The sequence below is a fragment of the Channa argus genome, chromosome 18 (genome assembly GCF_033026475.1).
Source record: "Channa argus isolate prfri chromosome 18, Channa argus male v1.0, whole genome shotgun sequence".
Lineage (NCBI taxonomy): Eukaryota > Metazoa > Chordata > Actinopteri > Anabantiformes > Channidae > Channa > Channa argus.
In genome coordinates, this window is record NC_090214.1 from 9,949,953 (window position 1) to 9,976,888 (window position 26,936).

Below are 26,936 nucleotides of genomic sequence, written 5' to 3' on the forward strand. Positions count from 1 at the left end.
TTCCTTTTTAAATCCAATTTTATAAAATTCAGAAGCATCTAAAATATTAATGAATTAATCTCACTGGAAGAAATATGTTCAGGCCACCTATAAAGATGTATTTTTATGAAAAACTAGATATGGAGAGCAGCCTTGCACAGTGCTGATAGAAAAATATTCTGGAAATGCAAGTTAGCTGTCATCTTTTCTCTGTTTACTAGACAAAAAGACATAAAGAGATGAATAAAAAAGAGCGAGAGGGAGAGAGTGAGACACTCTGGGTGGATTCAATAGGCGTCTGTTACAGTGAGAGCATTGAGAGATGAGAAGGAGAGCAGAGACAAGAAAGATAATAGAGGTGAAAGTAAGGTCAAAGCTTTGGTCCATCTTCGCAATGGAAGGAAAAGCTCTTGTTTTTGGTCCTGCACTCAATCAGAAATTGAAGCAGCCAACCTACAGAACAAGGGGCTTGGAGGAGTGCAGCTTTATTGACAGTGAAACAAAATCCGCCGTCTTTTTGCTTGACCCCTTTGCCTTTTTACCCCTGTGGTAGTGTTTAAAAGAGACGGAGACTGCTGCCTGGAATAATCGTTGATTTGCTCTTTCGTACTCTTTCTGAAGGATGGTGAGGAATTTGCTGCTTTAGACAGATGCTTGCTCTGCTTTTTTTCCTGCTATTGTGAGGAATATTCGTGAACCCTACCAAACAGACTCATCATCACCACTGATAGCACAGACTTTTGTCAAAGAAACAATCCTAGTTTACTAACCCTCTCTGCACTTCAGCAACCCTATTCATCCAATTCTTTCAGGACTAAAAAACAATAGAATAACAGCTAAAACATTGAGCATTCACCACAGTTGCAGAGATAATAGCTCACTATACTTGATACATTTTTTTGGTATAAGTTATACTTTACAACATATGATAATTAGCTTTTTGTTAGTGCTGGAATTACTGTGACTGCAGAAGAAATATAGTGAAGGTGAAGTGGGCAGAGACATGTATTTAAGGCATAATCTGTATCAGTGTAGTCCTTACTGATATCAAGACCAGCTCATCGGCTACAACACTCATACATAAGCTTGCATACATACAGGGCAGAAACAACCACAAAAATACACACAGTTAGATGGCCAGAGCTTAGCTGTCACTGCTGAAAAATAACTGGACATCAGCCGGAAAATATGTCTGCCTCCTGATGCATGTCAGTGTTTCAGAGCACTCCTGGTCTGCACATCATCACAGCTGCTGTGTGTGCATGTGTGTCAGTGTTTGTGTGCAGGCATGTGTTTGGTTCTGCCTGCAAGCATGTGACTGTGGCACTGTCCTTCTTCCTGCAACTGTGCCACAGCTAATCTTCTACAGAAATTCAGCAGGGTGTTAGTGCTTTACACATAGTCCAAAAAAACAACAACAAACAAACAAAAAAATAAATCACAGAATCTGTGTTTGTGCTGTGAAAGCCATATTGCAGCCCCAGGCATTTAGAGCAACATTTCAATAGACTTTTACTGAAAAAGGAGACATTATGTTTCTGTATTTAAACTTGTTAAAATTGCATATTGATACTATTGAATCTGGATACATGTTTTTTTTTTTTTTTTTTTAGCAATGCTTGCAGCATGAGTCTACAGATGGAAGACCAGTATTTCTGTCTTAAATGTCTCAATGTAGATAAACAGCATATGGTCTACAGAGGAGTACATCTCCAGATTGTGGTGACATTTTCTCCAGTGTTGCTATTAGGTCAAAGTTTTAACTTGTCTACTACTTTATGACTAAATTACCTGCAGGATCAATGACCTTCCAGTCAGCCTTTGCTGAATTTCATGTTTAGTGCTAATTAGTAAATATTAGCATACTTACACTGACTGCTATCCTGAACATACACTGCCTGGCCAAAAAGAAGTCTTTCAAATTTTTTAGACCACCTTTAGCTTTGATGATGGAATGCATTTGTGCAGGGGTTTTCAGGAAGATGGTTGACCTCCAGCAGATACGGTTGCTGAACCTTGGCCTGACCCCAGATATTGCCCCCACAGGCTTGTGTGCTAGACACTAGGCCTGATGAGTACATAACTTCATCTGCCTCTCTTCCTACCCTGATTTGCCCATCACTCAGTAACTGAAAAACTGGACTCATTGAACCACAGACCTCTTCCCATTACTCCAGAGTGCAATCTTTATGCTCCCTAGCAAATTGACACCTTTTTTCCAGATTAGCCTTGCTGATAAGTGGTTTTCTTAAGGCTGCACAATGGTTTAGTCCTAATCCTTTTGGTTCTTCACACATTGTGCTTGAGGAAATGTTGTTACTCTCAGTCTTAAATGTAGCTGCAAGTTCTACATTTGATTTTCTACTATTTAAATTCACCATTCAAGATGTTTTTCTTGAAGATGATGGTTCACAACTATCCTTCCAGGTTTTAATGATGGGTTGCACAGTTCCAAACCAAATTTTAGTAGTTTCAGTTTTCTACTTGATTGTTTTCTTTGTATCAGAAGGAGCTGCTTCAAGCAGAGTAATGTCTTTTCTATGATGATATGTCTTCTGACAGGTTTGATTAGGAAAATCACTTACCCAATTGTTTATAAAAATCTAGGTTTTTTTTCCCCGTTGCTTTGTTTTTTGGGCCAGGCATTGCAGTAAACAGTACATTGAGCATTTAGCTCACCCTCTCAGAGGCCCTAGCATTGCTGTAGACTTGGTGACTGGTTGCTAGTTGCTCTCTTATGTATTTGTTATTTATTTTTGTGTGTTGAAAAACAGATCAGAAACCAATTCATATTCAGAGCAGATTATTTTTATTGTATTAAAACAAGTCTGAAGGGAATTATTAATAACTATTTCTACATAGTACAAATGTTGCCTTTAAAAAAAGACTGGTAGGCCTCGATTGTGAATATATTTTCTGACATTTGACTTCAACGTGTCTCCTTGTCTCCGCTACTGATTCAGTAGCAGCAGACAGCTGTGTCAAACAGTGGAGGAACTTTTGACATTGACTGGGAGTGACGAGGCAGTGCAAGCAGATGTCTTCCTTGACCTTGTCATGGCTAATTTTAGGGCTTGGCTTATCACAGTGCCAATGTTTATTTCTCCCATTACACACACTGTCATTACTGGAGGGACATGCTTGCAATTATGGGTGCATTCTGCAGTCATGTGCACACCTCAGTGTCCATTGCATTCAGGCAAAAGATGCTACAGTGTATCCTGCATGTTGTTTTAATAAATCTCCCTCACATGCTTTCTTTTAGCTTGATTTTCGTTCTGGTTTGGACACATCCCATCTACAGGTTCATACACACTCTTCAAATATGCCCAGACCTATTTGGTTTCTTTCTTCACTGCCATCAGAGCTGTGGAGTTCTCCAAGACAATGCAGGCTTTAATTGTCACCTGCTCCTTTCTATCGGTCTCCTGTGTAAAATGGCTAAATATTTTTTCTGCTCTCAGCTGATCTTGGATAGCTTGGTGGCCCGGCCCATACGCTAAACATGAACCTCACAGCTGGGTGAACACAGCAGATGAGGGCATCACGATGCACTGAGAGGACCCCCCATTCCAATCTGCCAAATCTCTGTCCTGTTCAACAATGCCTTTGTGCACTCAACTTGTTCATGCACAAATACAAACACAATAACCCAAACATGGAAAAAAAAAAGTTTCCAAAGCACACACGAGCACCGCAGCTTCACTGATGTTTCTACAGTGTTTTGGCTTGTTATCGTGTTTTGGCTTGTGTGTTGTCATTTACAAAATTCGAAATAACATGCAAGTTTACTCTCTTTCTAGCTCTGTGTGAGTAGTTGTCTGTTTTTCCAGCACATCACAAAATCATCATGACAGAGAGTCTCCTCACCCAGGTCTGCAGTGGGCAACATAAACTCCTATCATGCCATTAGATTAAATGGAGTAGATGTCAGTTGCTGGGCCAGACTCCAGCCATTGACCTAACACTATTTCTTCTTCTCATGTCTCGCCTACTCATTGTAGATCCCTTGATATTTCAGTTCTGTCTGTCTCTCTCTCTCATTTCATTGAAGGCCATCCTTTATGTCAAGTCACTTTTCTCTCTGCAGTCGTTACACGCGCTTCCTTGTAGTTAAATAGGGACAAGACAACAGGGAGACATTAAACGTACTCAAAAATACACGAAACATACACAAGCTGTGTAAACAGGAAACTGAAGAAAATATAATTGGACAGATTATGTGCAGTTATCGATCAAATCAGCTTTGTTTGAGGCTGTCATTTATGTGAACCACTTAAGTGAATAATGCAATAATACAGTATAATGGACTTTAGGGATAATGGTATTTTAATATCATCTACATCTCAGATGGACATTTCTAAAAGTCATTGTTGGTAACATTTAAAAGAATTGGATATGATTTAGTAGGAGGTACAGTAAAATTAAGTAGCATAAGGTAAATTAATACAGCTACACGTGCTTAGCATGTTAAGGAATTTACAACTGTATATTGATATTTATACTTGCAGCTGTAATTATTTTCAGTTTCTGCCAGTTATTTTGTCCTTGAATTAATTGTTTAGTCTATACAATGGAGAAAAATGCACATCATTATTTTCCACATCCCAGTATGGTTATTTTAAATAGTTTTGTCTCACAATGGCGAAGATTTAACTACAAAATTGACTTTTTGCTCCAGAAACGATGATTCGGATGATTAATGGAAAATCAGAATGATTGCCGATTATTTTTCTGTCGATTGACTTACCAGTGAAAGAGTGAATGATTTTTCACGTTACATTTAACCATGTTTGAGCTAAAGACAATGGAATTATTTTGTAGTCACTAAACTAAATAATGCTGTATTAATATATTATAGTTTTTTAATGGGCTGGTTACAGCTGCAGTGTTTTAATCGTGATTCTTCTCTTTCATAGGCGGAGTTGACAGGCATTAAATGGCGTTGCTACAGCTTCCGCAGTGGTGGGGAGTACGGGCCAGTGATCTCTGCCCCAGCCCAGGACGACCCGGTCCTGCGCAGTTTCATGCGATGCGTGCAGGCCAACCTGCTGTGCGTATGGCGACGCAAAATCAAACCTGATGCCAAGGAGCTGTGGATCTTCTGGTGGGGTGAAGAGCCCAACCTCTCAAACATCATTCATCATGAGCTGGAAGGTGAGTGAGACGATGAAAGAGATGAAGGATGAGTGGGGCATATCTGCTCAATCCACACCAATTCTTTTTCCATCTCATCTGTCCTCATTTTGGCTTCCGTTTATGTGCTGAAAGTTTAGGTTAGAGGCTTGCACAGACTGTATAATTTTACTGTTGCTTTTTACTATGTCACTTTGGATTATATAGACTGGGGAATAATTACATGGAATATAGTCATCTGGCAGTTTATTCTGTATAAAACAAAGAAGTGAAATATGTGTTGTTTTATAACTAGATGTAAAGCGTGAATGTGAGTTGTACGAGAAGCATATGCCTTTGTGTGTGTGTGTGTGTGTGTGTGTGTGTGTGTATGTGATATACCTGAGCTGCATTGTCTAATATACAGCAGGGCTTAGCATTATGTAGATTCAAGCTGTTTGTTTGAGATTGATCTGTTTTGTGTAAGGAGGTTATATATTTGAGCCATATAGCACGTACAGTATGTGTAATATGTTTGCTTTGCAACTCAAGTGTTTAGGTGTTGCTTTTGGACTATCACTATGATGAAGCACATAGCAATAGACTCGATTTCTCCTGTGAATGTGTGTGGGGTTGTGAGTGTTAGTGAAAATTACACTGAGATATCTCACTTGATAAGAGTGCTACTGTCAGCACTATTGTCTCTATTTATAGAAACATTTGCATTATTTTGTTGCGTGTGTGGAAGTCTAACATATTGACTAAGCCTCGGGAAGACAGTCAGAGGAGGAAACAGGAGAGGGATTATATTGGTTTTGGTTTAGTTAAACAACAATCTGGAGGGGAAAAAAAGCAGGGAAATTGGTTGGAGAAGCTGAAGCAAATTTCAGTGTTCAGTTACCTATTAAAACTGACTTGATGTGAAAATGCCTGTCAGGCATTGCAGTAGATATTTGACAGGAGCCCTTCGCTTAGACAGTGTGAGAATGTGCAATAGATAAAAATACAAAATGCAGTTCAACTGAGTGATGTTTGCATCATTAACACTGCCTAAGATCAAGTTTTTAAAATGTTTCCTCAAAACTGTCATTAGGTAAAAAAAACTGATCATGTCATGTGTAGTGGTGTCATCATTCAGATGAAAAACACTTAAACCCTTATAACAGGCATGTAGCAGTGTGGGATTTTAGCATTATTGTGACTCCCTTTGAGTAGCACAAGGCCTTTTAATCTTTATAATCTACAGTTTTACTGGGTGTTATTTACATATTTGTTTTTGAGTGTTGGCTTATAATGTTTCCATTGCACTGTTAAACACATAAAAAATTGAATGCTCAGACTTTAGACACATTTTGTTAGTATTTAGAAATAATGTCTGTGGCATTTGTATCTGTTTGTGAAGTGTATAAATTAGGGCTAATGACTATTTTCATAATCAAGTAATGTACAGATTGGTGCCTGTTGGATTTCTGCATTTCGCTCGCATTTACCCCACTCCTCACCATAAATTAAAACTAATTCATCTAGTTATCGTGATCACTGAATGTAACAACAGTTGACATTTTATACTAGATGTTTCTTTTTAAACAGGTTTTTAATAGTTTAGATAAAAAATAAATATTGGGCATTGAATGACAACTTCAAGCTGCAAATTTAAAGGTCATTAGTTGTCTGTGTTTAGGTACTAGCTTTATCACTAATTTAAAATCAAACATTATGGCCTGTTAGTGTGAATTGACTCTTATAGAGGATTCCTCTACAGCATAACAGATCTGTATAAACAGACACGGACACACACTGAATACAATTATGATAATATGAATTTCTTACTTCTGTAAAATCTCACGGGTCTCTCTGTATAATTCCTATTAAGCATTGAAAATAGCACTTGGGGTGTGAGGAGTTGATAATTGTTAATTAAAGTGAAGCTGGATTTCCTCCAAATTAGAATCAGTTGTAACACAGGGAATAACAGCATTTTACCTTGTCTACACAGCTGAATTTCTATTCACTGTGGGAATGTTTTACGTGCTGACTTTCTATCCCCTGCAGTTCTCTCACTCAGTCTCTTGCTCATGTCGCCTTGACTTCTTCCTCTCCTCTTTCTCACTTATGTCACTCTGTTTCTCATGTGATTTCTCCTTCAGTTCCTTTGTCTGTTCCTAGCTCCCCTCATTCTCTGGCTGACATGACATGATATACTTGTTGACATGATCTATTACGTGCTGACTTGTTTTCTGAACTTGTGACAAGACAATATGATCTAACGTCAAAAAAGCAGACATGCTACATTGGGGTTAAAACTCATATTTTAGCTATTTTTGCAAACATTAATTCCTCTACACCTGGAAATTTGGCTCCTTCAGTCCCTAATGTGTGTGTAAAAATAAATGAATAAATCAAGTGAACTATAGGAGAAAGACGGAAATTAGTTAAACTTCAGGTTTGACAGAAATTGTTTGAACTTCAAATTTCCATTCAGAAAATCCCCTATATTCAGCAAAGCACAAGACTGTGTCAAGTTTCACTTTTGAGCTCCTGTTCAAAACAAGTTAAAACAGACACAGTCCATGTCAAGTTCCACTCTCAAACTGTGATAATTTGTATCAGCACCTCTATTTTGTATTTTGTGGATGTGAGATGGTTTCTATGTTTGATACACCAAAAATCCACATCCATGTGTTTTATGCTTACATTGAAGACACTTGTCTATTCCAAAAAAGTTGATTTACACACTGGACTGAGCAGTCACATTTTATGTCAACATTCAGTAGGTTAATAATATATTTTATATTGTGCAGATTGACATTGTATAAATTAGTTCTTTAGGCAGCTCACTTTTATGTCTGTGGTCAGAGAGGTGACACACGATATACTTTTTTTATATACATAACACGTAGCAAAAAATTACTAGTTGATGTCACAGTCAACTCTAGCTTAAAAAAGTGCTCGAAGTGTGAGGAAGTGTGATCATTAGCACCAAAAACATTATGAGGTTACAATAAAACCAGTATTAGGAGCCAATTTAAAACATGGGCTTAGGAAACTCACTTCATCAAACTGATGTTTATGTTTTTAGCAAAATAATGATGCCTAATTATATTTACACCATATTCATTATTTTTGTGTAACTGCTGGCAGCTGTAAGAAAGATATACATAATACATATTGTTGTGCTTTTTGAAACTGAGTGAGGTCCCATGTTTACACACAGAGCCTGCAGTTCAACAGGTGGGAGTCAGTTCAGTGACATGAGGAGGGTTTCATTAATTAGCAGTGATTACTGATTAAATAGCGTGAAAGTTTACCCTGTGTTCGATAAAATGTCCTGGAGTTGACATTCAGAAATCATAATTTGTTACATTGGTATTTTTTAGGAATGGTGATTCAGTAGCAGATGTCTGTCTTTGGATTACCCAAAAGCTACTGTGAAATGACACACAACCTTACAGGGAACTTGGTAAGCGAGAAAACTAAAGTGTTGGGCAATGACGTTCAACAACTTCCACATTAGAGTGTCATTAGATGTGTAGACATCATTTCAATTCCCTGCAGTTATGTTAGACTTTGAGATAATGGGCAGTAAGGTGCACAACAAGTGCGGCTAGAAAATGGCAACCTCACACGCTGACATATTTGGTTGTTCATTTTTCATGCAGAATAATGTGTTTACACAGTTGGGCAGGAGAGGAAGTTAAGTGTTTGACCCAGTTGTATTTGTTGTGACTTGGCCACTACTGGCCACTACTACAAACTCATCCTGTAATACAGGCAGAGCCTCTCCTGCTCTGGCTGCACTGCTAACTACCCTCTTTTCAGCTGCAACAAAGCAACCTTTTTAGTGCCTACTTGATCTAAAGTGATTGAGCAAATTTGGCTGACTTGCATAAGTGCTTTTTTTTTTATTTTTATTTTTTATTCTAACGTGCACTGGAAATAAACCCAAACCCAAATCTACTATCAAATTACATTGATGATGGCAGCTGTTGTAATGAAAAGGCCACAAATCCTTTAGAATGGGACAAGTTCAGAATTGTTGCATCTAATGACTTGATATTGTTTTTAGGTGATGAATCTTTGCACTAGAGGTTGGGCCTAAATAAATCATGTCTTTGAGCTAGTACCAGCAGCATGAGCAGCTGTGATCTAGTGTTACATTTCTGCTGCTTTCTCACTGCGCACCAGCTCTCTCTGACATTAATTGCCTTTTGTTCAATGTTAACATCATGTTTAAAACATGGCAGTTGCTTTTATTAAAGTCAGATGACACTGGCCTGTAATGTATACAACATTTTAAATCAAGGTACAGGTTGAGAACAGTTTGTGAGGAAACAGGATTAATGTGTTGAATGGGGCTGAGTCATCAGCATGTTGCCAACACAGCCATAGAGAAATTGACATATTTTGAACATGAGTCACGAGTAAGAATACACACAAGCTTATAAAGTACATAAACATCTCACAGTGGTTAATGTGTGACTGAACATTGTCATTATCTGACAGAAGCTTCACATACCATTTAGCAGATATACATAAATACACAGACCTGTAAAGGCTCTATCTCTCTATAGTGCAGTTACATTGCAAAACACTTTCTTGTCTCAGTGTTTGTGGGATTGGGTGATGACCAGATGATTCATCACAAGGTTGAATAGATCAGCACATCTTTAAAAACGGGGATGTGGCATGAGTGGAAAGGTAGCATCAAATACGGTATTTGAATATTTAAATGACACAATAAATTTATTGTAAAGAGCATTGTAACAGGTGATTAGTTTGTTTTAAACTATAAAAAATTACCAACAGAGTTTAGGTAATGTTACTGATGAGTCAAAATTAGGTTACTTAACCATTCTGAATTCAAATCAGCTGTTAATTAGATCTGTTTAGTAGTTCTTTTAAACAGGTGTATTCCCTTCACTGTAGCTCTGGAGCTGATTTTTGTAATTCACCTTTGTGTGTGTGTGTGTGTGTGTGTGTGTGTGTGTGTATATATATATATATATATATATATATATATATATATATATATATATATATATATATATATATATATATATATATATATATATATATATGAGGTTTCTATGACGACTCTGGCTGAAGAAAAAAGTAAATGATTTATTGGCTTGTTGAAGTACGTGTGTAGTCCTTTTTTACAGCAAAAAAAAAAAAAGCTAGGATAAGACTGTCCTTTCCTAAAAAAACAACTGTATAGCTCATCGTAATACTTAGACGTTAGGTGACCTCTGCGTGCCGCAGTAATTAGGGTGGGGGTTGCTGTGGACAAATAGTTTTACAAAACACAGGAATTTGAGGCGGGAGGCCGTTGTTCATTTCTTGTTCTAAACCAATTAACTGTTTGTTATTTTGATTTTTTTTTTGTAAACATAGCTTTAGCTGGGTGTTTATTGAAACCATGACCCCAAAAGGCCTCAAACTTGTAAACTAAAGCACTATCTTTACTTAAGTGTAACCAAGTTGTTTTTGTTCCTGAATCCAACTGAACTTTGAGCTTTTCATTAGAAACATGAAAATAAATGTCCTGCATTCTTTTTTTGGGATGTGCTCCTATTGGTCGTATAACAGGGTAGGGACAAATGACTTGTATGATTGTTTAGGTTGGATAATTTGTAGGGTGTAACCAGTAACATTAATGAGGGCTCCTTTCCATTGAAACATTGCAGTAAACTTTTTACTGGGGAACTGGCACTAATACACATTTATGGAATGAGGCCATTATTAATGTTACTAGTTAAAACAGTGTTTTTCCTGCTGGGACATATCAAAATATTTACTGTATAAAGACATCATAAATGTTTAATGGAGCTTGTGAATAGGTTTTAAATTATACACCTAAACAAAAAAATTTGGAGATGCTTCAGAACACTGTGGCATGTATTGGAGGGTACACCTGTAAAGAGCTGTTGATGTAGACAGCAGTAATTAAAATAAAGGTGTTGCTGTTCTGAGAGATGTCTGTCTTGTGTCCAGAGTAAACACGTCTTTTGTCACAGCTGGCTGCATGAGAACACACAGTCAGCAGCCACATCAGAGTCACCAAAGAGGGGCACAATAAAACCACATGGTCAACCACCTAAACTTCAAAGTAAAGACATAATTTTCTCTTAGAAAAAAAATGTTGTGAAGTGTAGACAAAGGCACACATGGAAACATTTAGGTTTGTTCATAATTTTGTAGTCAAAGTGTTGCACTCAGTGGGAAGTTGATGGCAGATTGCTAACATTTTTATCACCAGATCACATTACACAATTTATCATTATCAAATTAAAAGTGAAACTGCTAATAGTATAAGGAAAACAACTAGAGTGATGTGTAATAATACTATTACAAAATACTAAAAATAACTTGTGTTCATCCGGGATACATAATGTCTACGTTGCCTCTATCTTTTAACATAGAAATGATGGGAATATAAACAAATTACAGCGAATTATCAGAGTAAAAATGCTTTTCTGCTGTGTATGTAACATTTTTACGATATTTTTATTTACTAGAAATATGCTCCAAAAGACTCACAGAAAAGCACTGGCAGGAGTGCGGCTCGCCCTTCTAACCAACAAGGGATTTAGAGAAACCAATCACACACTGTTTTGGTAGTAGTAGTAGTAGTAGTAGTAGTAGTAGTAGTAGTAGTAGTAGTAGTAGTAGTAGTAGTAGTAGTAGTAGTAGTAGTAGTAGTAGTAGTAGTTGTTAGCTTGAATTAGTAATTTTTGCATTCTCATTTCTGGTATTATGATAATGACTAAGACATGAATATGGACAAAAATATTTCTAGTTTAAATCGCATAATAGCTTTAAGGGAGTAAAGTCAGGGTAACATTATGGTGCAAGAGCGTATTCATAAAAAAATCTCCATAATTTTCTTTCAATACCTTGACCTTCATGTATTGTTCATGTCACTACTTAGAACCACTTTCACATTTTTGAGATATTATTACAGGTAACTCGCCAAAATTGTTATTGTAACTGGTTTTATTATCCCCACTTTTTATCAAATCAAGGGCTTTCTGCTTTTCGCCACAGCGGAACACATTCTGCACGTTCATTTGGCATGTGTTTTTACACCGGATGCCCTTCCTGTTGCAAACCTCCCATTTTTATGTGTTCCCGGGACGGGCACCAAGGTTGCCCTTCCTAGCTAGGCGGGGCACACCTGGTGGGGTGGGATTCGAACCCGCGGCCTTCTGCATCCCCACCCAATACTCTATCACTGAGCCACCAGGCCCCCTATTTTCCCTAAATTTATATATATTTTTTAATATATATTTTCTTTATTGCCTCTTCTCCTTCTGCTGCAATGTTTTAGCTGTTTGATTCCAAATCACTGGTGAGAACCTGACAGACTACAGAGAGGGGCTGTGTACACTGTCTCACAGTTGTTCCCCAGGGTTCACTACTGGGCCCACCCCTCCTCTCTTTCTACACTCTAGTCCTTGGCCCTGCCTCCACAACACATGGTGTCTTCTGCTGCTCTGAGACCAGAGCCTTATAGACCTTATATGTTCAACCCTTTGACATCTGGGAATACGGCACTTGGGGACTGATAAAGTTTCCTTTCATTTTGAGTAGTGTTCACCTGTTCCTGCTTCCCCGAGATCTACAGTCAAATGCTTGTCCACAATCTAAAATCAACCTTGACAATAATGTGCTGCTGTTTTTCTCTTGGAAAACCCTGCAGACGAACTCCCTATCAATACTGACAAGGATTGCAGGTACTCAGATAAGAAACTGCCGGAGGGGCCCCTCATGACAGCAATGATCTGAACTAACAACATTGTCCATATCAGACTATATCCACAAATAGAAACACAATACTGCCAACCTTTCTCCTTATTTATCCAGATTTAATCCACAACTCCTCAGTCCTCAGTGTCCCTAAAATTCTGCAACATTGCTGTTGCCTTAAAAAAAACAAAACTTTACAAATACATACTTTGATGTCATGACCTAGAGTCCTGTCCATGCACTCTGTTCTGGTACAATTGTCCAATTATTTATCCCGTTTCCTGCAGTGGCCTTGCAGTCTCCTTTCTTCCCTGTGGAGGAATGACTTTCCCACCTGAGTTGGAAGAGCATGAATCATTACCCCTTCTCCGTAATAACTTTGAAACCTACAGCCTGAATCATATCTCGGTTTCTGTCTGTAGCTTCCCAAATTTTCCTGTTTTTAGTAAAGCTTTCAGGTTATTTTTTTGTTTCTTCCACTTTGGCGATTTCAGGCCAGTTCACTTTAAAAAATATTAATGGTTATTATTAATGGGTAAAAACTCAACAAAGTTAAACATACCTTGTTGCTTTAGTTTTGTTTACACATGTTACTAAAGAACTATTATTTTTGAGATATTGATGTTTTTATTGTTTTCTTTTGTGATAGTACAAAAATGTGTTTAGAATAAACAAGGCTTTCATTCAATTTGCAGGTGCCCTTATCACAAATAGGGTCTCAGTAATACGACTTACATATGCTGTGCAGTCACTGAACCTTGCAGCCTTTATTGTGGGTTGGAGATTTATGAAATTAAAATTATTCCTATCTTGCTCTCATCTCAAATTACTTCAGATAAAAACATCAGTTGCGGTAGATCCTAAAAATGGAATTGTCAGTTTATTTTGTCAACTGACAAATATGCTCAATTCACAATGAGAAGAGGGCACTATTGCAGGATTGATTATAGATAGAAAAGTATGCGGGTAGTTATCTAGTTAGAAGTGTGTACAACCGAAAACTGAGGGCTGATGACTTTGATAACACCATAGGCAGTGCTTCTGTGTGCCACCAAAACAGCATGTGGTCAAGGTGAATGCAGGAGCAGGAGGAACAGTGAAAGGGCCAGTCACTTAACACTGCGTAGCAGGTGTTGTATGATCAGAATAATCTTATATGAATTTGCTGAAATATTTATATTGTGGATCACAACTGGATCTTCTGTGTGTAACACATGTTTTTAGGTATTAAAGAAATTTGTGCTTGGTAATATTGAGGTTTCCAAATTAATACATGACACGTCTATATCTATATGTTTTTTTTTTGTTTGTTTTTTTTACCAAGACTGAGCTTTCCACCACCCTGAGTTTTCCTTCTCTTTCTTGATACTGTAGGAAAGCTGAGAGGAATACAAAGTAGGAGAAATCCAGCAGAAAAAGATTGTGACTGGAATCAATCCTAGCTGGGGGTGAATGTTGTTCCAGAGATGGGAGCCTTAACCACACTATCTCAGAGAAATTATGTGCATATTTAATTCAGAAATGATCTTAAAGACTGCAAACTAAATAGCACAGGGAGACAAGGCAGTAGAACAGTAATTAAACACCCTATTTGATTTGTATCATTTTACATTTTAAGAACAGACTCGTTTGGAAAGGACCTTTTTTTTTTTTTTTTTTTTTTTTTTTTTTTTTTTTTTTCCCATTATCTTACTTTAACGTGATCTTCAATATCGTTATGCTGTTTGTGCTGTCATCACAGTTTACACTTAATGTAAGAGCAAAGTGAGATGGAATGAATTAAAACCCTGGGTCGTGCATATCCATTATCAGCTCTATGGTTGGCTGGTGCAAAAAAGATATGTGACCAACAAGTGGATTAGAGCAGCAATGCTTATGAGAAAATAATCAGAGATAATGGAATTAACAGAACAGAGAGAGAGAGAGGGAGAGAGTGAATTGGACATGACTTCAGGCGCTGGGTCTAAACAAACGGAAAACAAAAATTCTCTGCCAAGTATGTGCAATGAGTAGGGAAGCCTGAATGTGTTCTGTGTTAGAAAGCTGCAGCTGGGTACTGTGCCCTTCAGAACCTGCGCTGATTGCCATATTTTGTGGATCGTGGGGAGTGTGTAGAGACTATGACAGGTTTCTCTGCATGTGTGGCTTGATTGTGACTGTTACCATTGCTTGTGTGTAATTGACCAAAGGTGTGTGTGTTTATGTGGACTGACAGAGGTCGCAAGCTAATTGTCCTGCAAAAAGAAAAAAGTTGCTCTCTGTGTGTGTGCATGCGTGTGTGTGTAGCACAGAGCAGGAGGAAGGGCTCACCTCTGCCTCCATCTGTCCACGTCTGGCTGTGAACCCATAATCTGGCCTGTAGAGACAAACCCTCCTCAACACTTGCCACCTGCTTCAGAAATACAGGTTAGATTGAGGTTATTACCGTTCTAGATCTGCTAGCAAGGATCCTCAGTTATTAATGTGCCATAAATAATGTCTTGCCTGAGTCTACTTGACTATTCACAATTTAAAATATAAATATAGAATATCAGTTGTATTTTATATTTGCATGATTATTTTAGTGAAGGCATTTTCCACAGTATGCAACACCAGAATGAATTCCTGTTAGGAAGAGTATTTTATATATAGAAAGTCTTACGCAAACACTGGATAAGTGCTTGATAAGTTCTTATTATGTGCATTATCTGACACTACTTTCCCATTTAAAGAGGTTTGGCTGTGACAATCACTGAGTGTTCACGAGGAGGAAGGCATCAGCCAAACCGTTTGTGCTCATTATAAAAAAAGAAGTACAGCAAATGTGTACTTCAAATGACTGCAGACTACATATAATCCTGGATGCAGTGGGGTTTTTTTTACGCAGAGTAGTTGATGGAACTAGAGTTAGACCAATGAATTGACCAGGCATCGTAATAATTAAATAAGATAACTAATAGCTGATAGTGGCTTATTGCGGGTGCACTGTGTCAATTTTACACTATCTACCCAACAAAATCAAAACAATTTGTGTCAAAACTTCCAAATATTGAAAGAATCTGAAGAGCATAAACTTCAGAAAGTACACTGGATTAAGTGTTTTACTGAAGTGCATCTCAGCAGCAGTTGTTAAGTGAATGACGATAGTTGTCCATTTCACCACAATGATTATGGCAGCCTGGTTTCAAACCAGTGATTCTAAAGTTCTGGCTCTTCATGATAAACTTTGAGCTGAAGCTCAACCTGATGAAGCCCTAATCTGCCGGTCATAGGAGATTCTTTCTGTACGGCAACTAATGTTTTTTTCTCTCATTTGTGGATTATTTCCCCTTAAACACTTTGTTGAGTAACGAAGTACTGACACCACAGTCCTCCCTGCTTTGAGCCAACAATGACGGTGAGCAGGTGAATATGCTGTATTCTGCAAATGGAAACATTGTATCTGGGTTGACAGATTCTCTTGGCTCTCTACTTTACTTCTCATTCCTTTTCAGTCACCACCCCACCTACCCAGCCATTGTTTCTGATATCATAATGATACCATATAGTGGCATGTTAATAAGAGAACAGGAGAAGTTGTCACAGATAATGTTATAAGAGCTTACAGCTCTCCCTGATCAGCACTATACCAATGTGATCCCTGCATGCACAGCAAAAACGATGAGGGGCGTGCAAACACATTAAACCAATCCTCCCAGGATGTATGTTGAATAAAGCTGTCGGAGAGAACAGGTGCCAGTGTGCAGACAGGAAAGTGTGTTTCTGACCTGATAATATGGGTGAAAGTGGTAATTTCTTTCCACACAGGTTTTGTTAGAAAGGCTTTTTAAGGTTATGACTTGTAGCCATAAAACTATGAATAGGAACAGGATGAAAGGAAGGCTAGCCACATGTTTTAATAAAGGAGTGAATATAAGAGTCAATGAAAGTGAAAGACACCTGTGTGAATGTAGAAGGCATTTTTCATGGGCTTGTCTCACCATTAAAAGCAGCAGCCTGTTAGTAACATCACTGCTGACCTCTTACACAGACTCATAATATATGATTGTACTGTCATTTGCACTTAAATATATCCCCTTAATGATGAAAGCAAAGTTCAAACGTGAAAAGACAAAAAAAAATACATGTTTTTATTGCCTTTTTATTGCATCAGGTTAGCAATGATAATATATTTTAAAAGAGAAATGCTAGAAGTTCTTTTCTACTGATTCCATTTTAATGAAAAACATAACCCCGATCTGAAATGACTCCCTAGCTTTTTTTTCTGTGTCGACAAGTTTTGCTTTGCATTCATTCTTTCTTCTGACGCTCGCCTCTTCCAGCCCTCTCACCATCCTCTCCTACCCCTCCTCCTGCTACTCCTCCTCTTTCAGGCTTTGTTGTGCTTTATTTTTTCTCTCTTCCCTTGTTTTTGGGGTTGCTCTCTGTGATGTTAGGGTGGCGAACGTCTGCGAACACACTCAGTTCCTTGGCAAATAAAAGGTGGGGGTATACGGTTGCCAATCAAGGCCTACTCCTTCTCTTTATTCCCCCAGGGTTTGTCTCTCAGTTTCAGCTTTCGGAAGCAAAACTCAAACAGAGGGAATGAATAATTAGCCTCCCAGTTTCCCCGTGAATCGGGAACTAGGTCGCAGGCTGAAACGTCTCAATAGGCAACAACTTTACTGAAAAAGGCAGACCTATAGATGTTGTAAGAGCCCCCTGAAGGAATGCTGCTTCACCTACTGAGAGGGACACAGAGTCAGAGAGGCTGAGAGAAGACACAAGCATTTGACTTCTTTTTCCTGTCTGGCTTTGGCTGGTGAAAAAGTGAGTCACACGTGGAAAGCGGCAATTCCATGATAGCAAAAAAAAAAAAAAAAAAAAAAAAAAAAAAAAAAAAAAAGGCAAAAGAAGACATGAGCAAGAAAAAGAAGGGAGGGGGGCGGGAAGAGTGGGAAGAAGAGGGAGGAGAAGGACAAGAAAGAGATACATGTAGTTGGAGGGGGGGAAAGGGAGGGGTTTGTGTGTGTGTGTGTGTGTGAGAGAGAGAGAGAGAGATGGGAATTCATGCTTCAAAAAGAAGAAAAGAAGTGGTTTGTTTGGAGGGAGAGAAGAACATCTGCGATTCCTCTATGGGCAGTTAGATTTGCAGTTGGTGTGGCTTTCTGCACGTTTTTCCTTTATTTTCTTATTTGCCTTGCTGCCAGCAAAAACAACATACACTTATTTTGAAAATTGCTCACTTCACACCTCCCGTTCACATCTTTCTCATCTCAAATCTGTGAGAATGGATCAGTCTGTTCTTCAGCTCTGACTGTTTCTGACAAATATACAGTATGCTGTCACAGATTCACATGCAAAACCATAGTTCGAGAAAAGAGAAGAGTAAGTCAACAAGAAGTCTTTTCTCTGACTTTTTCATAACAGAATTGGGGGTTTGCATTGAGAGTGGACGTAGGAAGCAGGGAATGAAAGATGTAAACTGAAAAGTGAGGAAAAAATTGCCTCAGTCATGTTTACTTGTCTTAAATATGTGGTTATAGATGGAGAATCTCTGATTTCCTTTCCCTCCTCCTCCTCTTCTTCACCCCACCCATTGTGGGCTGTCAGGGCGTGGCCTGTGACCTCCTGACCCCGTACTGTGTGTGTGTGTGTGTGTGTGTGTGTGTGTGTGTGTGAGTGAGTGAGTGAGTGTGAGAAAGAAAGAAATTAGGTGGTAGAGGTGAAGTTTCCCAGCTGCAAAGAGAAGGGGTGGGGGTGTACGTTTTCCTTCTCAAGCTTTCGGTTTTAAAAGAAAAGCCACAAACTGAATGAGAGCTTTGTGCATGTTTGTGTGTCTTAGAGTGAGATAGAACGAGATGGACAGACAAAACGAGGTATAGAGCAAAAGCGAGAGGAGTGAGTGTAGGAGTAGAGGAGGGAAAGAAGAGGTGTTTGGGAATTGGATCTGTGTACGTGTGGAAGGATGCAAAAGCAAAAAAAGTGGGAGGCAAAGTTGAGGGGTGGGGCAAACTGTCAGATTGAGAGTGGATGGAAGTATGAGGAAGGGAAATGAGAGAAAGTATTTCTATGTGGCGTATATGAAGATCAACAATCTAGTGCTTAAATAAAATAAAGGTTAATAGGATTCCCTAAATACAATTTTTTTTATTCTGCATCTTGTCTCTGAAGCTCCATACAAAGGCAGCTGTGTTTCATTTTTGAGTCCGGAAAAAAAAGGAAACATGTTTCTCAGTCACTGTAACAGCCTTTTATGGGATGATCTGGAAGCACAATAAACACAAGTGTGCTGCTCACTCACTCACTCAACTCTGCCTTTGAAATTTCTGTATGCATGGAGGATTAAAGTTAGAGATAGACATGTACAGAAGGTCGTGGGGTGATATTAATGTTGGAACCTACAGCTCTCTTCTGTTTCATGTTTATTGTTTAAACATCTGTGATCACAGTAAAATGATACAATGGAAGTACTGGAATGGTGCGTATAGACACATATTTATTTTATTAGTTGTAAAACGTGTTTCTGTGTGTGCCACACTGAATATTGTACAGACTGGAAACCAGACATACTTAAAGTTAACTTGGTTTGACAATATTGTTGTCATGTAATACTGTGCAGTATTAGTTGCATGTACATACGTATGAAGTTATTTTTTTTAATGATGATCCAAGGATTTAACGTGTGGCAAAAAAAATAAAAAATGCTTTGACCCTCAAAAGAAAAGAACAAACAAACAGAAAACGCTGTCATCTCAACATAAGAAGAAAACTCCTCCACATTTTATTTCACTCTGATTTTAGACTGGATTTATTTTATTTTGTGCTTCGGGACATAGGAATTGTGATGCATAGACTAAAACCCGATTTCTTTTATCATAAAATGACTCAAAAATGATGCTACAAATACATATATTTTAAAATGAATGATCCAGGATTAAATGGGCTCAATACTGTTGTTGTTTTCTTTCCATCCTCCATTTTGAAGATGAGCCAGCTGCCTTTGATATCTGCAGTTTGTGGGGCCTCTCAGGCTGCATCAAGTGTCTACAATGGCCAAATTGATTTTTTCCCCTGGTGTTTTTATCACCAGCATAGAAATGCTGATTTTGTAGCAGTAACACATAATCAATGTCTCCACAATAGCCAGCTGTTCTCCTATAGGGACTACTCCTGTTTGCTAAAACAATTAACAGCTATGAAAATAAAATTTTTTGAGATACTGAAAGCCTGTACAATGTTATCTTATAGCCTGCGCTGTCTATCAGGAATGTGCACAGCCACATTTGCTTGGTTTGAAATCACTGTTTGGTGCCAATGAAATAAATTCTCACAACAGTTCTCTTTTGATCACCGGTATCAGCTTGTCCTTAATCTTCCTTTACCGCCTTTCTGGCTAAAATGACAGAAGTCTGAAGAATTTTGTCAGAAAAATTGGAATAATGAGTAATGAGCAAAATATGTAAAATACTTTTTATATGATACTTTTTTGTATTACTTTGATGGCTGCCATTTGGACATCATGATCCTTTAGCAGTAAACAAAGAAGAAGTAATGCCCAACTCTGCTGTGGGAAAATTTGGTTGATGGTTTGAGTTGTGACCGCTACATAGAGACACAAACTATTCAATATAAATTTCTGCAGCTCCCTCATCATTTAATGTACGTGTGGCCTCTAAGAGAATAAATTCAGCATGTTCAGATCGGTGATGTCAGAGACTAGACATCTTTTCAGACATTGCTTCCAACTATTGATCTCGGCAGTACTATGCAAGGCTTGACTGAAAAATGTGCCCTCATACTAAAAGAGGTAGAAGGACCTAAGAACTGCTGCTTAGCCTGTGTTGAGAGAGCGGGGGGAACTCTCCATCTCTCCCTCATCCTGGGAAGAGAGCTTTGCTGTAAGTCTCTCTCTGCCTCTCTCCTCTCCCCTCTAGTGGCAGTTAGGAAACCCTGTGGAGTCCCACTAAGCCTCTCAATAGCTGCCCTGCCTCCCACCTCAAGGCCCATTCACTTCTAATGAGGTGCTCAAGTGTCTGTGGCTTAACATGAGGGTCAACACCACAGAAATGGGCCCTTTTACACTGCTAGCTCCACCCGCACTAGAAAATGTTAAAGTGATTAATGATATCATGCTCTTATATTGTAATATGTTAGTGTTTCAGTTTAATGTGCATTAGTAAAAATGCTTGTCAGATTGAGCTTGTGCACCAGTCATAGATAAAAATATTCTCTTTCTGTAGATTGCATACATTAAATACTTAAATTACAATATTTACATATAATAAATCCTCAGGTATTATTTCAAAACCAGAAAGATTAGCAGATTTGATTCTTGGTGCTATAATTTTCTAGATACTTGGTTTTTGCATGTCCCAGCACTACAAGTTGCTTGACACATGACATGTTATTGTGACAGCTGCAGGTACGTGCTGGGTGAACGGGCATTAAAGGAAGCATCGCTTCAGTCCACCTGAACAACACTGACAATATCCAGTTCCCAAACAGAGCTCAAGCACTTGAGATGGCGTTACAGACACGAAACAGAAATCTCTTTAGCTGCCGTCACTCTCCCACTTCAGACGCTTCCTCCGGAATGATGACTCAAACCCATTGTTTTTTAAATCATTTGCCAGTAATCTCCCCTGTTGCGATGCTGTGATGTGAACTGAGTATAGACTGTGTGGTTGCACAGTAAGTCCAAAGTGAGTGCTGATTCCTTTAATCAAAGTAAAGTGTCAAGGTTGTGTTGTGGTTGGTAAAAAGAATATAGGTACAGTATAAGTCTGAAGAGAAGAGCCGGAGGTACATGCTTCAGTAGAGGTCCACGGTTTTGTTCATTCCCAAGGCAGAAAGAAAAGAAAGTAGAAGAAAAGGTCCAGTGAAGTTAATGACAGTATCACTAGTCAAATATCAGGCATTTCACACTATTATATAAATATTGCATTTATCTGAGGATTGTTACATTTTAAATGATTGCTGCAGATATTTGAGACAATTTTCATCTCTTCAGTGACAAGTGACAGTAACTCACATGCTTTCTTAATGACATGCTTAATTCCCTAAATCTGTTTCTATTACATTTTGTCATTTTCTGTTTTAATACATTACTTCCATCTCTGTCAGGCATAAAAACATTTTTTGTGATGTGTTTCCTTTTTCCCTACATAATTTGCTTACAATAAAAATTTAAAAGCTCTGTGACAGTATCTGTTATAATATTAATCTAAACCACTATATTTTATTTTCAGATGAAGCACAAATGTGTAACATTCAGGTTTTAAAGGACCTACAGACATATTGGGGCGTCTGTTTTCATACAGACCAGCACTTGACTTGCTTAGAAGCATCTGCTCATTCCACATAAATAGCAAACTGTAAATACAAGTAATCCACAGCACATTTAGCTATGTAAACAGAAATAAACAATTGCTGTTACTTCCTGTGCATTCAGACTCACAGGATTCATTCTGAGCAAACAGTAGATGGTGAGTGTTGAAGAAAATACGGGAGAAATTTAACAGTTTATTCAGCTGCAGTTTGAGTCAGAACTGGAAGGGAAATCACATTATTAGTCATCTAACCAACATAATTGACAAGCAACTGTGCATTTAAAACACAAGTTGAGAAAGTTGCTGAGTTGTTCATTAAACAGAAGGTAGCCAATGGAGAGAATCAAAAACTAAACTAACATATCATTATGGGGAGCCTGGTGGTTCAATGGGTAGAGCATCGTGCTGGGATGCAGAAAGCCACAGAATCGAATCCCACCCCACCAGGTGTGGAACCTCCCAGCCACCAAGGGCCACCCGAAGTCCCGAAAACAGATAAAATGGGAGGGTTACGGCAGGAAGAGCATCTGGCATAAAAAGTCATGCCAAATCAAACACATTCCATTGTGGTAACCCCTAAATGGACAAGCCGAAAGTGGTTGATCTTTGAACATGCCATTATGATGTTTAAAATACAGAATTATAAAGGACGGATGGAATTAAATGAAAGGAACACCGTTAATCTTGTTCAGAAGAGAGACTGATACTTACTGATTTTTATTTAATTTAATTCTTTTAAACTTTTAATTCTGTGCTAAAATCAAATCTGCTAATTGTGATTATATGAGACCACAAGGGACAAAATGTATTTTTATGACAATGTGCCCAAAACAGTTCAGACACCATGTCCCATTCATTTATTTATTTCTCAGGGACTTATGTGAAAACACTTGGCACTTAGCATCCATCCATCCGCACCAACACAAACATCAAAAGATTTGTGTGTGTGTGTGTGCTCTGGGATTGAATGAGCTAAGTGACTGTCAAATTATGTAAGGGTGTGGGATAATTCTGTTGGCTTTTCTCTGCACAATTGGCTCTTTTTTTGATTGTCAGGGTTGGCGAGGAGCCAACGTACAACACACACACACACACACACACACACACACACACACACACGCAAACACATTCCTTTTTTCCCTTTCTGCATTATACAGAAATCCACCCGCTGTCATGACTTTAATGCCATCTCTTTGTCTCTTGTCCAAGTCTTTCACAATCTTTCAACTGCACACAGATGCATGCATTTTTATAGCAGGTTATATTAGAGACTAATCATAACCCCAATTCCAAAAAAAGTTGGGAGGATCTGTAAACGTAAATAAAACCAAATTCAATGATTTGCAAATATCATCAACCCATATTTTAGCTAATTTAGCTCATCTTGATTTTGATGGCAGCAACACATCTAAAAAAAGTTGGAACAGCTGGGCCTTTGTAGCTGTATTTTTTTGTTTTGTGATGTGCCAAATATTTCTGTTGGTGAAAGGTCTGGACTGCAGACAGGCCAGTTCAGCACCCGGACTCTTCTCCTGCAAAGCCATGCTGTTGTGATGGATGCAGTATGTGGTTTAGCATTTTCTTGCTGAAATATGCAAGGGATGTCCAGTAGAAAATCAGGCCTGTTCTTATTTCTACGATCTTCACAATTGTACGTTGAGGAAAATTCTGAAATTGTTCCACAATTTTTAGGTAGTTTGTCACAGATTAGTGAACCTCTGCCCATCTTTGCATTTGAGAGGCTCTGCCTCTCTTAAATGCTCCTGTTATACCCAGTCATGTTACTGACCTATTGCCAATTAACATAATTATTGTTCAAATGCTCCTCCATTTGTTTTTTATTTCCACCAATTACTTTTCCAGCCTTTTGTTGCCCCTGTTCCATGTTTTTTGAGATGTGTTGCTGCCATCAAATTCAATAGCTAATATTTTCCATGAAATGATAAAATGTCTCAGTTTCAACATCGGATATGTTGCTTATGTTCTATTTTGAATAAAATATGGGTTGATGAGTAAATCATTGCATTGTGTTTTTACTTACATTTTACACATCATCCCTACTTTTTTGGAGTTGGAGTTGTAAAATAGCCAAAGCTAGATCCTCTCCAGTCAGTCTCATTACACCCCTGACTCTGCATTAAATCTGTACATATCCTGTAAATTATATATCACTCTGTCAGCACTCTCACTTTGATGAGCATTGGAATCACACACAGCATCACTTCAACTTCGCACTGGGCCAACTGGTGAGACAATAAATATATTAAGGGGCTTATGTCACTTCTGCTTATCAGATAAAATGAAAAATGCTCATTCAGCTAATAAATGTAGAAATATAGAGAAAGATGTTTTCAGGCTCTAGAAAGTTTAACACCACAAATTACATGTTAACACAGGCCCAGAGTGATAGATCCTGCCTGTCTTGTTGACTTAAGAAAATGTGAGTTGGTGTATTCTGGTGTTTGAGCTTAGTGGTGCAACATTGTGCATGTAGTAATTCTTCTGTTGTTCAATTATTTATTTTCCTTCCTATTTACTGCTCACCCACAATGATTTTTCGCCCCTCTTAAGTGTATAAAATGTGCAGAGAATTACACCCACTGGTCACTTTGAACCTCTGTCTTTCTTTCTGACTCTTTGTATTAGTGTCTTTTCCTACAGCAGCAAACACTCTACTCTGTCCTACACTTGGCATACAGAGGTACTCTCTCTTCCAGTGTTTACCTCAGGTCATTGCTGGAAGTAGTTTCACATGCAATGTAGCAATAGCAAAACCCATGTGAATAAACCATAAATATGTGTTATTTAAAGTTGTGACCTGACATATTTTATGCACGTCTGCCAATTCAGATTTGTTATTCAACCCTCAGCTGCAAGACATAGGCCAGTTTTTTAAACATGCTTACGAAGTTCCTGTTTCAGCTTTTTTTTCTCTCTCTTTTTTTTCTTCAAGTCAAATTCCCCTATTGTCAAAGCCAATGATAGAAAACAAAAGTGCTGCAAATTTGGTGTGCTAAGAACTAATGAGGGGAAGGTCTTTAAGAGAGTACGGAGAGCTGCTGTGTTGACATGGCCTGAGTTGATGCCAGCTGGCCACTCTCACACTCAACTTTGACCTAAAAAAATGTTTACTTTTTTGCAGCTTTTCTGGCTGCAACAGAGTGCTCACATGGCCAATTTGGTGTGCCATCAAATATTTAACAGCCTGCTATATACTGTAGTTGCTTTTCAGTGCCTGTGTTTATATAAATACATACCCTGATGGCACAACACTCACACCCTGGTCCCTTCTCCTGCCTTTCTGCCTGACTCACCCCCACAACTATGCAAGCAGCTCCAACTCAGTCACCTAATTGATTCCAGACTTCCCCCTCATCCTTTCACTCTCTCTGAGCCTCCTCCTCCTCCTTGCTGTCATTGCTGCCTCTCACTCTGTCCGCATGGCTTACAGGGTCTCAGTGCCTGCCATTTGTGCACTCAACTTGTTTTCCATTATACTGTGTATATACAATATATATGGACCATTGAAGATGTTAATGTAAACAGTTTAGAGTTTTATATAGATTTTGGTGTGACTGTGTGATAGTCATGTGGTTCCTTTTTCTCCTTTCCCCACCTTATGGTTCTGTCCCATGATTAGCATTAAAGGGGAGTTGACTTTAACAGAAGTTTTAAATCTTACCTGTTCATGGCTTAAAGAATGCTGAGAGAACTCATTGTGCAGTTTAAATAAAAAAAAAAAAAGAGTTTCCTGTTTACTGTCCTCTAAATTGTGCAAAGTGTTGGTGGTGTTTGGAGGCATAGCAGACACAGTGTTGTGTTGAGCTGACAGGTGTCGCTGAAAAGTTTAGGAAATTGTGTCACTAGAGCATGAGAATGTGTGGGCGACTGTCACAATAGGGTGCAGGGTGTTTGCTGTTTAATGATCTGAAGAGCAGAAAGACATGAGGTCTAAAAGTCTGCTAACTTTCCTTAATCTGTTGCAGAAATACATTTTATTGTGGAAAATTAAAACCCATAATTGTAGCGATTATACTTCATGACATGAGTTCCAACAAGTGTGTTACATAACTTGCATGTGTAAAGCATAAGATAGGGCAGTAAATGAATATTTTTTGAACTGAGCATTATATGTATGTATGTGCATTAGTACTGATACTGTAATGTTAGGTCAGTGACCAAAGATTGTATGAATACACAGTATCTACAAATTGCTGGATTAAAGAGCCAGTCGGGTACTAATCTATGTTTAATTGACTTCTTTTGGTCTCTTGTGTGTAACATTTACATTCTTTCACATCAGACAGTTCCAAGCTCATGTGACTGAAAATTGAAAGAAGACAGGAACAAGAGTAATAACAGTCCGCCTGGGCCTGTAGTGCAATCTCTTTCATAATGTACCACAGAGAAAACATGGCACATGGTCTTTCTTTCTACTTAAACTTCACAACATTCCTGTAAAGGCAGAAAGAGTGGGCTCAAGCGAAGAGCTATCACTGCTGTAACCGAGCACAAATCTGTCCACAGTTACATAAGACATTTATGCTGCTTCATATTAATGTTGAAGAGAAATATATACACATATATACATACATACATACACATATATACATATACACACACACACACACACACACACACACACATATATATATACATACACACACACACACACACACACACACACACACACACACTTTATGTTGGTTTAATCTTTCAAGAATTATAAAACCTAATAGATGGAAACTATACTAAGATTGAGGAAAATATAAATCTTATGATGCACAAGCTAATTTATTTATC

General features: G+C 38.2%; 1 protein-coding gene across 4 annotated transcripts in view; it reads left to right on the forward strand.

Moving 5' to 3' along the window:
• The window catches only part of LOC137103524 (mediator of RNA polymerase II transcription subunit 13-like), a 71,277-nt gene that overhangs the window by 13,528 nt on the left and 30,813 nt on the right, over positions 1-26,936 (forward strand). For all 4 annotated transcript variants that reach the window (XM_067483961.1, XM_067483962.1, XM_067483963.1 and 1 more), the window contains exon 2: positions 4,899-5,136. In XM_067483961.1, the coding sequence (XP_067340062.1) occupies positions 4,899-5,136 (238 nt within the window). The remainder of the gene's footprint in view (positions 1-4,898; positions 5,137-26,936) is intronic.